This window comes from Pithys albifrons, chromosome 1 (assembly GCF_047495875.1).
Source record: "Pithys albifrons albifrons isolate INPA30051 chromosome 1, PitAlb_v1, whole genome shotgun sequence".
NCBI classification, from domain to species: Eukaryota; Metazoa; Chordata; class Aves; order Passeriformes; family Thamnophilidae; genus Pithys; species Pithys albifrons.
Window position 1 is genome coordinate 86,771,930 of NC_092458.1, and position 13,815 is coordinate 86,785,744.

The window sequence follows — 13,815 nt, forward strand, 5'->3', positions numbered from 1 at the left end:
TTCCACCTAAGTAAACCAGTCTATCAAATTTCTGACAGGCAGTTAAGGGTTCTGCTTCCATGTTTCAAGAAGATAAGGTCTCATTTACTTAAAGAAAAGAGGTATGGACTTCACAGTGTATCTATCCCGAGTCCACCTGTTCGTCTTTGGAAGAGCTGCATCCTCAGACACTAGATTCATAGGCCTTGTCCTGTTTACTAAAGGGATTTGTCAACCTGCTAGATAACTGGCCCAAGCAGTTTATTTTCTTCAGGATATATTCAGAGTTGAGATAGACCACATAAACAAGAAACTTCTGTTTTGATTCTGGGAAAAGCCTTGGCTTCACTCTACTGTAGCTGCAGTTCTCAGCTATGTTTGGCCAGGTTTGGTACTGCAAAGACAAAGCTTAGCAGTATTCCACTTCTGCAACTTGCTGGCCTCTGTAACCAGCCAGGAACTTTTCCTCAAATGGCTAACATAAGGAAGAGCAATAGCCAGTATCAAATTGGTGGTCCAACCCATCCTCACAGCATGTTCCTCTACTGTGGGCTAAGAAACTCTATTCTGCTGGCTCTTTGCCTACACAGTCAGCTTTCCTAAATGGCAGGCTGTATCTTGGCTTCATTTTCCCTTTTAAGCCAACTATCCTATGAGAGTTACAGTGGCAAAGCTGTCTTGGGTGGATTTCCTCTCAACAAACTGACTGTCAAGAGGTTAGTATATCATTAGTACAGCTAGAACAATGACTAGACACATTCCTTAAACAGGAAGGATTTGCCAACTCTGAGGAGAGTATGGTCCTGAAATACCTGAAAGTATTGCCCTTGATGTGCTGGACCATGGCTGTCTGCCTCCTATGGATGTTACTAGGGCAGTAAGGGGCATCTTGCCAGGACACTTTTCTGTACAAGCTTCTGAAACAGCAGCATTCTCTGTTCCCCTCAGCTGTGGAAGTATCTTATAATATCGCATGAGAAATCCTGAGCACATTGGCCCTTGAGGTGTTTGTAAGATAAGACCTTTGCCTCCAGAAGTCTGTATGTGCTGGGATAAATCAACATTTGAATTGGTCTTAGCAATACCAGAACATTTTAACCAACAGAGTGATAGGACAAGAGGCAACAGACAAGTTGAGTAAAGGAAACTTAGGAGCTGGACTTAAGGAAAAAATTTTCCTGACTGTGTGTCATCAGTGGCACAAATGCCCAGAAAAGCTGGGGAATCTCAATCCTTCAAAATGTTTAGAACTCACCTGGAGAAGGCCCTGAGCAACTCCATGTAACTTAGGAATTAGCCCTTCTGGGTGAAGGGAACTGGGAAAAAGGCATTCCTTTTGTTATGAAATCTTTCTGAGTCAGTGAATTTTTGGCAATGTTGTTCTATAGAAAGTTAAAGTGTTTGGAGCCGTAGGAAATACTAACTCTTGAGGTCCAAGGCAAAACAGTTCTCACATTCATCCATCCGCTTCATGATTCAGCTTCCCTGCCACCACAGTGGTCACATAGGGGGCCTCTGCATCAGTGTTGGTGCGCTGCCAGAATTTCTATAGCTCCCTTTCATGCCTCACAGCACCTTTATCCTTCACTTTCTGGATGAAAGTGATTCCTCATAGATTCACATGCTGGACAGTAGAGTGGGGCTGCAGGAAATGCTATTACTGCTCAGTAACAACTGAATCCTCTGCTTCTGTTCTAGTTTTGCATGTCTGCTGTTTTTACCACGATGCCAATCCCCTGTGGAGGCTTCATGCCTGTTTTCGTATTAGGTGAGTTTCTATTTTGTGTTGCAGCATATACGTCTGACAGGCAGGGAAGATAAGAGAGACATTGCACACATACCCAGTAGGTTTCCTTCAGTGTATGAGGAGTCATCACTTGATCTCTGCTTGATTTGCAGTCTGTACACCAGCCTCTGAGTCTCTGGTTTTGCCATTTTCCCAACCCCCCAAACCCAAATGCTGAGATAAAAATCCCTGTCCTTTTACATAAGGAAAGCCACACTGTGGGGAGACATGCTGAATCATGTCTTCTAATCTCTTTGCCTCTTCACCTACAGAGAAACTTTCATCCTGCAATTAGTAGTAGTTGTTCCTTTCTCCCTGAAGACCAGCTAGAAGAGATGACCTCAAAACTATTACCTGCAATGTAATCTACAAATTATTCATTTCTTCTGTCTGAAATGTGATACAGAAGTTTATTGGTTTTTTAACTGGCTTTAATTCCAATAACAGAAAATAAAAATAATATTACATCATTTCAAGAAAGAGACGCTAAGTTAGACTGAAGTATCCAAGCTCATGAAGTTTAGTATTAAGTACCCACAACTCTCAAATGTAATAGTTTGTTCTAAGAACCTCTAGGTTCTTGCAGGTAGCAGCTGAACATGAGGCAGTAGCATGCCCTGGCAGTGAGGAAGGCTAACCACAAAAAAGGCTGTATTAAGGAAAACCTAGCCAGCATGGTGAAGAAATTGGTTATTTCTATGCATTCAGCATTTTGGACACAGTTCTGGAATATTGTGTCATTTTGAGTCCACCAATACAATAGATCCTTGCAGACTTGTAAAACCTGTCTGGACAAGGCCATGAGTGACTTGATCTCACTTTGAAATTAGCCCTGTTTTAGGCAGGGATCAGAACAAGACCTCCAAAAGTCCCTTCCCACCTAAACTTTTCTGTAAGCTGTGATACTAATGTTTGGACCTTCATAGAATGAGAGTCTGAAGGACCTCAGCTGTGACCTGGACTGACATTGTACACAGTCTCAAAATATATCCTCCTGCCTGGGAATCACAGGTCCTGCTGTGCCTGGTGTGCCCAAATAGATGGATGAGGGATCAACTGTATTTACATTCTTGGTACCCTTTTCTCCTCCTGGAGTATAACTTCCATATTTTGTAACTGAGAACTATTCTTTAGTCCCCAGTGTCATTTTAATGTAGGTTTTGCCTTTCTTCCTGTTAGAAAATATAGAAGTGATTGCCCAGCACAGCTGCACAGCACAGACTGGATGTTCCTTAGATGTTAATTCTGTAACTGTCAGTGATATTTTTCAGGTGCTGCATTTGGACGTCTTATTGGGGAAATCATGGCAGCACTTTTTCCCAATGGGATCCTCTTTGATGATATTGTTTATCAAATCTTACCTGGAGGTTATGCTGTCATTGGTGAGTCTCCATGCCTTTCTTTTTCTCCACCTGGTCCCACTGCTGTAACTTGCCTTGTTGACAAGACATGCTGTTTCTATATGATAGTCTTCTCTCCCTATTCCTTTTCCACCCTACCTGAGAAAGGTGCAGCAGCTTTGACAGGAGCGGTGAGCCACACTGTCTCCACTGCCGTGATCTGCTTCGAGCTGACAGGTCAGATCTCTCACATCCTCCCTATGATGGTGGCTGTCATTCTTGCCAACATGGTGGCCCAGAGTTTGCAGCCCAGCCTCTATGATAGCATCATCCAGGTGAAGAAGTTGCCCTACCTGCCAGACCTGGGCTGGAATCACATAAGGTATAGTAGCAAAATAGAGGTGGAGGAAGGGAGTGGCAAAGAAAAAAAGCAGAAAAGGATAAGACCACAGGAGAAAAAAAGAGGTTATGAAAAGTACTACAAAAGAAATAAAGACAGAAAAGGTCTGCAGTGAAAAAAAAACAAGCAGTAGAATAGAATTAGAGTTCATACACAAAAAATGGAGAAAAGTTCTTTTTTTTTTTCACTGAAAGCACAGGTTTGAATGACCTGCAATGTTACTGAATCTGTATTAAAATTGCCAAATTGCTTTAGTTTAAAATTTTAAAACTAGAGAGTCTCATTTATCTAAATTCAGTGAGGTTTGTTTTTTGTTTCTTCAGCGAATGTTGGAAATATCATTTTATTTGGATATTTTGCTTGAAGCAAAATTCAGTTAATCATATATATGTTTTCCTCTCTCTAGTGTATGTAAAATACATAGCTATGTACGTAAAAAACGTCTATCCATATATGTATACATATGTGTGTATTTTATGGTGTAGGGTAACGGGACAGAATACAACTGAAGTGAAAATCCCATTTGTCTGTGTTGATCCTGTTGGAAAGTCCTCTGCTTACTTACACAGAAGATTATTTGACAACTGTATTTTCAACTTTCACTTTTAAAAGAAGTGGTCATTTATGTATTTCTTTAGGGAATTTATCTGGTAGACATTTTTAACATGCTAACTCTTCCCCTTATTGTCCATAAATTCACAGCAAATACAACATCTTTGTTGAGGATATTATGGTCCAAGATGTCAAATTCGTCTCCTCCAACTGTAAATACCGAGACTTGCAAACAGTACTCCAAAATACCACAGTGAAGAGTTTGCCTTTGGTAGACTCACCAGGTAAGCAATGTGGAGAAACTGGTCCTTCCTGAAGGCTGTTTCAGCTTAGAGCCAAAGAAACTAGTTTTCAAATTACACGCTGTGAGGAGCAGACAGTGTGAACCTACTACATAAAAAAATCTTTCTAGAAGTCTTCCTCTGTGGATGACGTAAGACAGAAGGCTGTTTCAGCTGGTCAGACAGGTAAGCTGGAGTGTGGGTGGTGAGGCAGATATAGCATGTAAAGGAGGTGTGTAGAAAGTCTGTAGACTGAACTGTAACAACAGGGCCCTCCTGGCATCTTGCATAAGGGAAGAGCCTGCTGACTTTGATGTGGTGCTGAGGAGGGGCATGGCTCAGGAATGGTGAGCTTCCTTCCCACAGCCTAGTAGCAACTAGCACGGCTGGTTAATGACTCTTTTATAGTTGTAGACAGAACAAACCTGAGCACTTTGAAGAGCCTTGAGGGAAGAAAGGGACATTCAAAACCTTGAAGTGGCTTAATGGCTTCATTGCTCTTCATTATGCAGAGACCATGATCCTGCTGGGTTCAGTAGAGCGATCTGAACTGCAAGCTCTCCTCCAAAAACATATAAGCCCAGAACGACGACAGCTCCTCAACAGAGAAATGCAGCAGAAGCTGTCTGAGGCACCCTATGATGGACACAGCCAGGGACCATGGGCAAACCTGCCAAAGCTCAAGCATGAATCTTTTGCCTATGTTGATGAGGATGAGGATACAGATGAGAAGGGAGAGGTGAGGGAGAGAAGTGGAGAGACTGCAACACAGACACTGTTTGAGAAGCAGGAAGGCATTTGGAGAGGCTCAGAAAGAAATGACAAAATGGGGACTCTTATTTTCTCTCCTTTCCAACAGCTTCCTCAGCCCCCAAGTCCCACTCCCAGTTACCCAGAGGAGCCCAATGGCCTGACAAGTCCTCTTAAACAAATGACTGAAACTTTGGAGCCCCAGCAACACCCAGGTATGGTAACTTCTAGCATGCCTCAAACACACCCTAGCCAGCTTGGGGAATCTTTCATGCTAACTGTGGGTACATGCCTGTGTGATGTGCCAGTTTCCAGAGACTGAGAGGAGCTTTCTCTGTTGTTCCAGTATTAAAGGTACTTTGTTAGTGCACCTCAACATCAGTGTACTGTACCTGGAAATATCTTCTGTTGTGATCCCTCAGAGAGTATGGCAAAAGTAGGCCCACTAAAGACACTCTCTCTCTGTCGCAACTCCCCAGTCCACCTTTTCCAATAACATCTCTGGACATTTTCTGGAGAGTCTGCAAGGAAGAGCCCCATCTCTTGACTCCTTCACCACATAAATTAATTTCCCTGGGGAAAGCAGCCTGAAAGCTGAACATCTGCATATGGTTTTTGAGTAGCTTAGGCTGTTGTTTAGCCTTCTTCAAGACTGAACAGCTCCTCCCTTGGACATGCATCTCTTTGATTCAGCTACATGATGGACAAATACTGATGTATTGTGTTCTTTGTGTGCCACCCCAGCCTATATTAGCTTTGCTTTCAAAACTGTACTCATAGCTCATTTTTGATTCACATATCATGTAAATTTGATACAGGATAGTGGGTTGTTTTTCTCCTTTATGCATCCTGAAACACACAGAGGGGGAGTAGGCACAGAGATGAAGCCCAATCTTGAGAATGAACAGAGGATAGGATTCTAGCTCACACTTTTAGGCATACAAGGGTTAGCATATAACACAGCATATAGCACATTCTGGTTCCCTAACACCCCTCATGTATGACTAAACCTCTAAGGCATAGAAAACTCCATCCTATGCTTCTACAGCACTGGAGTGCTGGGGCAGCCATCCAGCTTCCCCACCAAAGCAGAAAAAGAATCACATATGGAAATAAGGACAACTTAGAGACATTTTGTGTGAAGCTAGTAGTGACCCAGGAATGACAAGAGAATATGGTACAGGATTGACTCCATGAGGCCTTGCCTTTTCAGTTTGGCTCACAGCTATCATTGTTCCTGACCAAACTTCCTCCACAGCCTTCTTCACAACAGCACAAAACTCGTCTCCTCTGGTTTTCTAACTCTTGCCTATCCTGCCTGGGAGTATAATTCTCGCCATGTCCATTCCCATCGTTACACTGCTGTCACAGCCCATAGACTCCTCACCCCTTTGCACCTGTCACATTCAGTCTGTTGATATGTTTTGTCTTTGAAGTATTTTTGAAATTCGTACCTTCTTTGCCACACTCATCCTCCACATTCTCTTTGTGGACTGCACAAAGCTTGTCACAGCATTTTATCGCATGTATCACACTGTTTGCTGTGTTAGTAGTCCTGCTTTTGGTTTGTTGTTGGTTTTTTTTTCTGATCTATGAATATTATCTGCAAAGACAACTTTGTAATAGTTTCCTTCCTCTGTTTAAGGAACAGATATTGAATGGGAATGTCCCAGATACCATTTTACAAATTCAGTGCCAGATTGTGACTACTTCAGCCCTATCATATAACATGTATCATGTCCCTCATATTATTTCCAAGTCTGCCTTGGGTAAGGGGATGGGCACGGGGCTTTATGTTTTTGTTTCTCATTTATTCTTCTGTCTTATCCATGTATTTGTTCTCATCCTTCAGGCAATTCCAGGAGTCTGAGGCAACTGATCCAGCAGTTCTTGTGCCGCTGTGGCCGTTCACTTGAAACAGAGAGCACTGTCCAGGTTAGGGCTACAGAGAGCCTAGTAGTACCCCGAAGAAGGAAGGGAATGCAATAGAAATAGCACCTCCTACACAGACACATTCAGCATTTGGCCAAAACACAGACACAATTATGGTCCTGAACTCTGATAGTGTCAGTGGGGAACACTCTCCAAGGAGAAAGGGTGTGATTACTGTAAAGGATTGCTCATCTTCCTGAAGAGCCACCTGTTGTGCTCAGGTGTCAAGGCTGTCACCATGATTGAGTGTGGGCATCTTTTTCTCAGTGAAAAAAAATTAATGGTATTTTGGATAACCTGCAATAAAGTGCAGTTCTATTCCATTTGGCAAACAGTTTTGGCCAGATAGAGAAAAAGAAAAATTGCTTTTGGCTCTTAATATGTTAAATGTCCTTGGTTATCTGACATATATTCACAGGGTTTGTGGATATCATAAAGAGCTTATGGGAGACCCACCCACTCTAGGGCAATGGTTGGACTCCGTGTGGGATATTTTGAAAGCATCTACATCAGTACTAGATAACCATGTTTAAGCATCTGAATTGTTCCACCAGAATTCCATGGTGAACTGTCTTTGGCAAGGGAAGCACAGGAAGTGCAGAGTACACCTTATAATGGATGAGTATAAAGAAAATCTAAGCACTCAGTAATGTACTTACTATTCAGAACAAAAAGGGGACCACATGGGGTGAGAAGCCTGTGCAGAATTTTCCTTTCTGTACTCAGTGAAACAGTGGGGTTTTTGGCTGTCCTGAACAGTGTTTTCTCCTACAGGAGCCAGTGGAAGCTGTTGAGACAATGACACCAGAAGAGGTAAGACCAGCTGCAGAAAGGGAGTGATGTTGAGTGCTTTTTATACCCATTTCCTGTCACTTGCAATACTTCTTTAGCACTAGCAACCTCAGTGATTGCCACATAAAGCCATAGCTAAAGCCATTTTCTTCTTCAAGTTGCATAGTGGGCAAGTCTCATCCAATAAGAGAAGATATTGTCTGGCTAGATGGACTGATAAGACTGACTAATCTGATCTAGCTTTGAAGTGACCTCTGCTGCAAGCAGGGTTGTAGATTAGACACCTCCATAGGTGCCCCCTCACCCAAATCTTTCAGTGGGCCTATGTTGTTCCTTCACTTTTTACACAAAGGATCAATTACCTTGCAATGACAAGGGGAAGATGCTCTCAGAAAGGAAAGCTAAAGATGTTCACTCCCTCTTAAAGCAGAAAGAAGAAAAACCCCATCTTCTCAGAAAACCTCTGAGGTACTGGAATCGGTGTTTCCATAGGGACTTGACATCTGGCAAGAAAGGGATAGGAAACCTCAGGAGTGTGATATAATGGGCAAGATGAATGACCTACATAGGAAGGAAGAAGCATTAACAGAAGGCGACTAGTTTGGGTACATAAGATAGCAACATTGCAGATCACTGTAAGGGTGATTCCTCTTCTTTCCTGTGTCAGATAGATGCTTGGGAACAGGAGGAGCTGAACAAGAATGTGTGCTTTGACAGCTGCCGCATAGACCCCTGCCCTTTCCAACTGGTGGAAAGAACTTCCCTGCACAAGGTGGGTGCTAATGTCTCCCTGAGGCATATATTGTTTTTCTCCACCCTATCTATCTTTGCAAGTTCAGTCTATTACTTATTTCTTCTCCTTCTCTACACTTACAAATACTACCACCGGTTACTTCCACATACAGTTACAGAAGTTTGTTCCTACAACCTTCTGTCCATACTTCCAATTTCCTGCAAAATGAAAGGCTACATGATAAGAAGTCTGAGTGCATTTATTAAAAAAGCTTTTGGACACCACACAGGATTTCCCAGCCACAACATTAATGTTTTGGTAGCATTGTATGCCTTGCTGCTGGGACATTACATGGAGATTTACACTCTGCATTGCCAGCATGCAGCACTGGAATGAACAGTCCTGGATTTCTCAGGGTGTTTCTGTCAGGCCTATACCACAGGCTCCTGATTAAAGCAATCATTGTATATCAGGGGAAGAGCCTTTCATTCAATGCAAAGGGAAAGCAGTCTTCTGAAGTGGAAGTACACAGTACATGTTTTTATCAATATTCATTTAATGTGGTCACCATATGCCTTGCACAAAATCAATTACTGTTATCAAAGGGGGAAGATATTAGCCTTGAGTAAAATAAGAACAGGTTAGCATATAGTTCAGAGGAGTCTGGTGTTTTCTAAAGGGCTAGCTGAAGTCATCTGAAAAGCACTAGCATTTATTTTTGATAATATAGGGGTTACAAGAAATTATACCTTAAGGCTTCAAAACAAGAAGTTTTGTACCTGTCACACAAAAGAGCAAATGAGAAACTCTTAAAAGGGACAAATCAACTTAACTTGGATGCACACAAAAAAGCAGGAGTAAATAAACAATCTGAGGTATGCATAGTTAGAGCTAAATGTGAGACTCCTGCCAATGGCAAGAATATCACACTTTATCATGATCAAACTATATTTAAGCAGTTTGATTTCCTTTTACGTTAGAGTAAAATGTCTTGTTCCTGAGAAATGAGATTTTCCTTAGTTTGCACTTTAGCATGAGCTCATGTGATGTAAAAACAAAAAAAGGCAAACACCAACTGTGAAAGGACAACTAAATGTAAGGCCACAGGTAAAGTCCAGCTGGAGCTCAGCTAAACGAAATTGAAGGCTGGAATTACACCACAGATGAGCACTGAGCATGTGGAAAGTTTTAGAAATCCAGATCTATGAAGAATAGTAAAATAATGGGGTATATTTAGGCTGAAGAAAAGAAGACTGGTAACAGTATGATATTTGCCCTTTCAAGGAGACTTCATAAGAGAACAGGAATAACTTGTTCTCAGTGTTTCCACTGCACTGGATAAGCAGCAACAAGCTTAAGTTTTGACAGAAGAGATTCTGAAACAGGAAAAAATAAATCTTCTATTGTTAAGGAAAGCACTGGAATAAACAACCTAAGCAGTTTCTGGCTTTACATAGGCTAGGTTGACTTCCAGCCCCAGAATGAAATAGGATCTACATAAGTCCCCAAATACACAACACATACTGTTGTGTTGCATGTGAATCTATGCCAGACGCAGGATGAGAGTGACCTTGAGAATATGTTCTCCATCATCAACATGCTCCCAACTACAGCTGCACAGCAGACGTACCAAAGGGTAGTATTTGGCAGATACAAAAGAGGAAGAGGTAGTTTCTCACCAGGTTAACTGCAGACTTGTGTGCCTTTGTGATTTCCATTTCTAAATTCCAAGTCCCAGCTCTAGCACCAAGTACTATGTTACCAAAGTCCCTGAAATGATTTTTTGTGGTTTTGCTCACAGACACATACACTGTTCTCATTACTGGGCCTCAGCCATGCCTATGTAACCAAGATGGGAAAGCTGAGGGGAGTGTTGGCGTTAGAAGAGGTAAGTACAGATCATTCATCATTCTCTTAATTAACTGCAAATGTCCTGTGGTTCACTGCAATACCTTACAGATGCTGCAAGTTTCAGCTGGGAATATAACTACACTTGCTGCATTTTCAATCAAGTGTTGAATTCTGAGTCAACTCTTTGGAAGCCATGTAAAGGAATGGATGACTGCCTTTCAGAGGAAGCAGCAGGTGTTGTTTACAGGAATTTTAGAAGGTTCATACTTTTCATAAGTGTAGGGCTCTTAACTGAGTGGCTATTGCTGTTTCTGAAAGTGGTGTGGAATTTGTTATTTACTATGGCATTTTTCAATTACACCACCAGTGTAAGAGATTACCTCCACAGGCCCCAGAGCTAGAGCTGTGACTCTGTGAACCCTTGACTCCAGGGAGTAGATGAACTTCTGCTGAGTAGGGCTAGATTACACTCCCCTTTATCTGTTTCTTCTGAAGTTTTTCTCTTCTTGCAGCTCCAGAAGGCAATAGAGGGTTCCACAAGCTCTGGGGTTCGCCTCCGCCCACCCCTCGCCAGTTTCCGTAATACCAACCGGATTTCCACCAACAGTGAGAAGGTCAGTCAGGCCACTCAGGTGTGGAGCCGGGAGGACAATGGCATGGTGGCAGCACAGCAAGCAGCACACGAGGGCACTGAGAGCCCACTGCCTCCCTGCTCACACTCCCCTCAGCCCTCACACTCACATGAAGAGGAGGAAGTACCATCCTCCACTTATGCCACTGATACTGAGTTGGAAGACATGGAGCTTGCAGGGCCAGTTGCTGAAAACATCTCAGACATCCTCAAGGACATAAGCCTACGCACCACTGACCTGGATGAAGATGATGATGAGGATGAGGATGTCCCCTTATAGCTGGTGTGAGGGTAGTAGTCCATCACACTCTTCAGTGAGCCAGTCTTCTTTTGTTTGCTCCTCAAAGAGAAGCTTTTGGATGTTCTTTGCAATCCCCACAGAGGAATGATTCAGCTGGAAGGAGGAGCATCAGATGGACCCTTTTTAGTTCTGCGTTCTCTCTGTGCAGACTGTTGGGCTGTTGGACTATACAGGTGTGTGCAGGTGTCAAATGTGGACTGGAAGGTGCCCAAGTACAGGCTCATAATGCTTAGGCTTCTGCGTTGTCTACATAACACAGCAGAAAGAAATTGTCACAGGACATGAATACTGCTGGACATGGTCAGGGTGCTCTGGGTCCATCTGCCATGTGGAAGGTGGAGGAGGAGCAGTTCTTCTCACTCACCATTGGTGTAATCCTTCCAGTCACACCTGGCCTGCACGCACCAGTGTAACACAGCCAGGCCTCCAGCCTAGAAGCATACTGCTGCTTCTGACTGCAATCCTGTCCAGGTTGCTGCAGCTCCTTTCCACCAGCTCTTATCTTGCATCCCCCCAAACATTCCCATGTAGAACATTTTTATTCTTTCTCAGTTTTTACTCTGGGATTTTCCTGGATGGGGGTGCAGTTAGGAGCTTCTCCTCTGTCCTTCAGCAGAGCTGTGCCCTAAGAACAGATGGGAAGAAAATATTTGGTATATGTCTCATGTCTTGAATTCAGCCAGGGATTTAGAAAGCATTGGAAGGGAGAAAAGCCTCTTTGTTTACCCATCATCTCTGGAATTTTAAACAGAATGGGAAAAGCTCAAGTGGGGGCAGACTTGGTGTTGGGAGGAGTAAAACAGCAGATATATGTACCTATATTTCAAATACCTGTGTTTGTTTCTTTGAATCACTGCTCACAATTTTCCCACAGTTATAGTCTTAAAATATAAGAACTCAAAATAAAAAAAAATTATGGAGTGTTAGCAGGCTGCCAAGAAATACAGCAGAGGGAAGCCGCATTTTCTACACTTTGAAAACAGGTTTCTTTCTGAAAACTCTGATCTCCTTCCTGCTAATTCTGCACTGCCTACTTTCCACATATTTCTGCATACCTCAGATCTGAGAATTCCAGCTCTCACTTTTGCCAGCTTGTCTCCGTTGTGACTAACAGCAGAGACCTCAACCCTTGTCTGCAGCAGCCCTCTTTATTCCAGTTTTAAATCTGGAGCAAATCCTGTATCTGCAGCTTGCAAAAAGATGTCTTCTCAGTTTGTGTCATGCATGACAAAACCTTAGCATCCAAAGATAAGATGCTGCTTTGTTTAACTCACTGCTCTCATGAGGTTTTCTCAGTAAAAAGGCAAAATTAAATTCTGTGTATTCTGCACCTTTCTTCTAACAGTCTACATCTCTTTCTATCATATTTTTGGTGTCTCATGGTACTTAGATGCAGTACCAAGCAGCCTATTGGATGTGTTTCCATTTATCAGCAACAAAGAAATCCAGGCTTGGAGAACATGTTTTTGCAGGAATTCTCCCAGATGCTGGGTGACATCCCCTTTACTGCTATTACTATTATCTAACTTACAATGATCAGTTTTACCTTAACAGGTAATTTTCCATAAGCTGTCTCAGGAGCAAGTAAAAAATATCATTACTTCCAACCCAGTTGGCAAAGGAAAATTCCCTCCTGGCTTTAATTCCAAGGATTGACAATGACCTTGCACCAATTCCTCTCTGATGATGCTTATGGGTGGGTGGGAGAGTCTGTGACAAGATTATAGTAGAAGGAAATTTTACTAGCTACATTCTTGAAGAGAAAGAAATTAATTTTTGCTGTCTGGAATTCAGAGCCCACCAGCTGTGTATTGTCTTTGGCATGGGATGCCCCTTTAAAAGCAAACTGGGGACAGGCTTTCCCTGCTTTAATTATCTTCTGTCCTCCAAGAGTCACTCTGTTGTTCTGAGAAGACAATGGTGATCTGAGGGCAAGTCTCTTGCACACACCAGCTGCTTACCTCCACCAGAGGGGCTCATTTCTGTCTGCCAGGCATTAGCACACAGTATCCCTGCTACCTTTGTGTCACCTTCCACTGCCTGCAGAGAAGAGGCAAAACAACTGCTTTTTTTCCTCAGGGAACTGTGGCAGTCCTTTATAGAAGCTGAGGAGAAAGGAAATTCCTTTTAAAAACACATAAATGTGCAGTGAGTGACAACACAGAGACCAAATCAGATCTGAGGGTCCATTACCTTCAAAAAGGATGAGTTTCTCCAAGTCATTCCCAGCCTTACAGTGCAGCTTAACCAAATGCTTCCACTGAGACAGATGAGACAAGGAGAAACTTTGAGGCTAGAGTCAATACACCTCCTCCTGCTCTATCCTGAGTATAGATACATGTTCTGATCCAGTCCCACACTTCTCCTACAGTGTGTTACAGAAGAATTGGGATTTGACTGGCTGAGAAAGCAGATGGAGTCTAAATCAAAGCCAGCAAGTGTGTGAGTCATGACAGACAGATTGTGAGCTGGGGGAGATGAAGCTGG

General features: G+C 42.7%; 1 protein-coding gene across 1 annotated transcript in view; it reads left to right on the forward strand.

Moving 5' to 3' along the window:
- The window catches only part of CLCN1 (chloride voltage-gated channel 1), a 37,230-nt gene extending 25,824 nt beyond the window's left edge, over positions 1-11,406 (forward strand). Inside the window, exons 13-23 of the mRNA XM_071571901.1 lie at positions 1,678-1,747; positions 3,037-3,147; positions 3,274-3,487; positions 4,208-4,341; positions 4,851-5,077; positions 5,198-5,303; positions 6,941-7,023; positions 7,795-7,833; positions 8,480-8,584; positions 10,347-10,433; positions 10,909-11,406. Coding sequence (XP_071428002.1) covers positions 1,678-1,747; positions 3,037-3,147; positions 3,274-3,487; positions 4,208-4,341; positions 4,851-5,077; positions 5,198-5,303; positions 6,941-7,023; positions 7,795-7,833; positions 8,480-8,584; positions 10,347-10,433; positions 10,909-11,307 — 1,575 coding nt within the window. The 3' untranslated portion in view covers positions 11,308-11,406. The remainder of the gene's footprint in view (positions 1-1,677; positions 1,748-3,036; positions 3,148-3,273; positions 3,488-4,207; positions 4,342-4,850; positions 5,078-5,197; positions 5,304-6,940; positions 7,024-7,794; positions 7,834-8,479; positions 8,585-10,346; positions 10,434-10,908) is intronic.
- Positions 11,407-13,815: the final 2,409 nt, after the last annotated feature.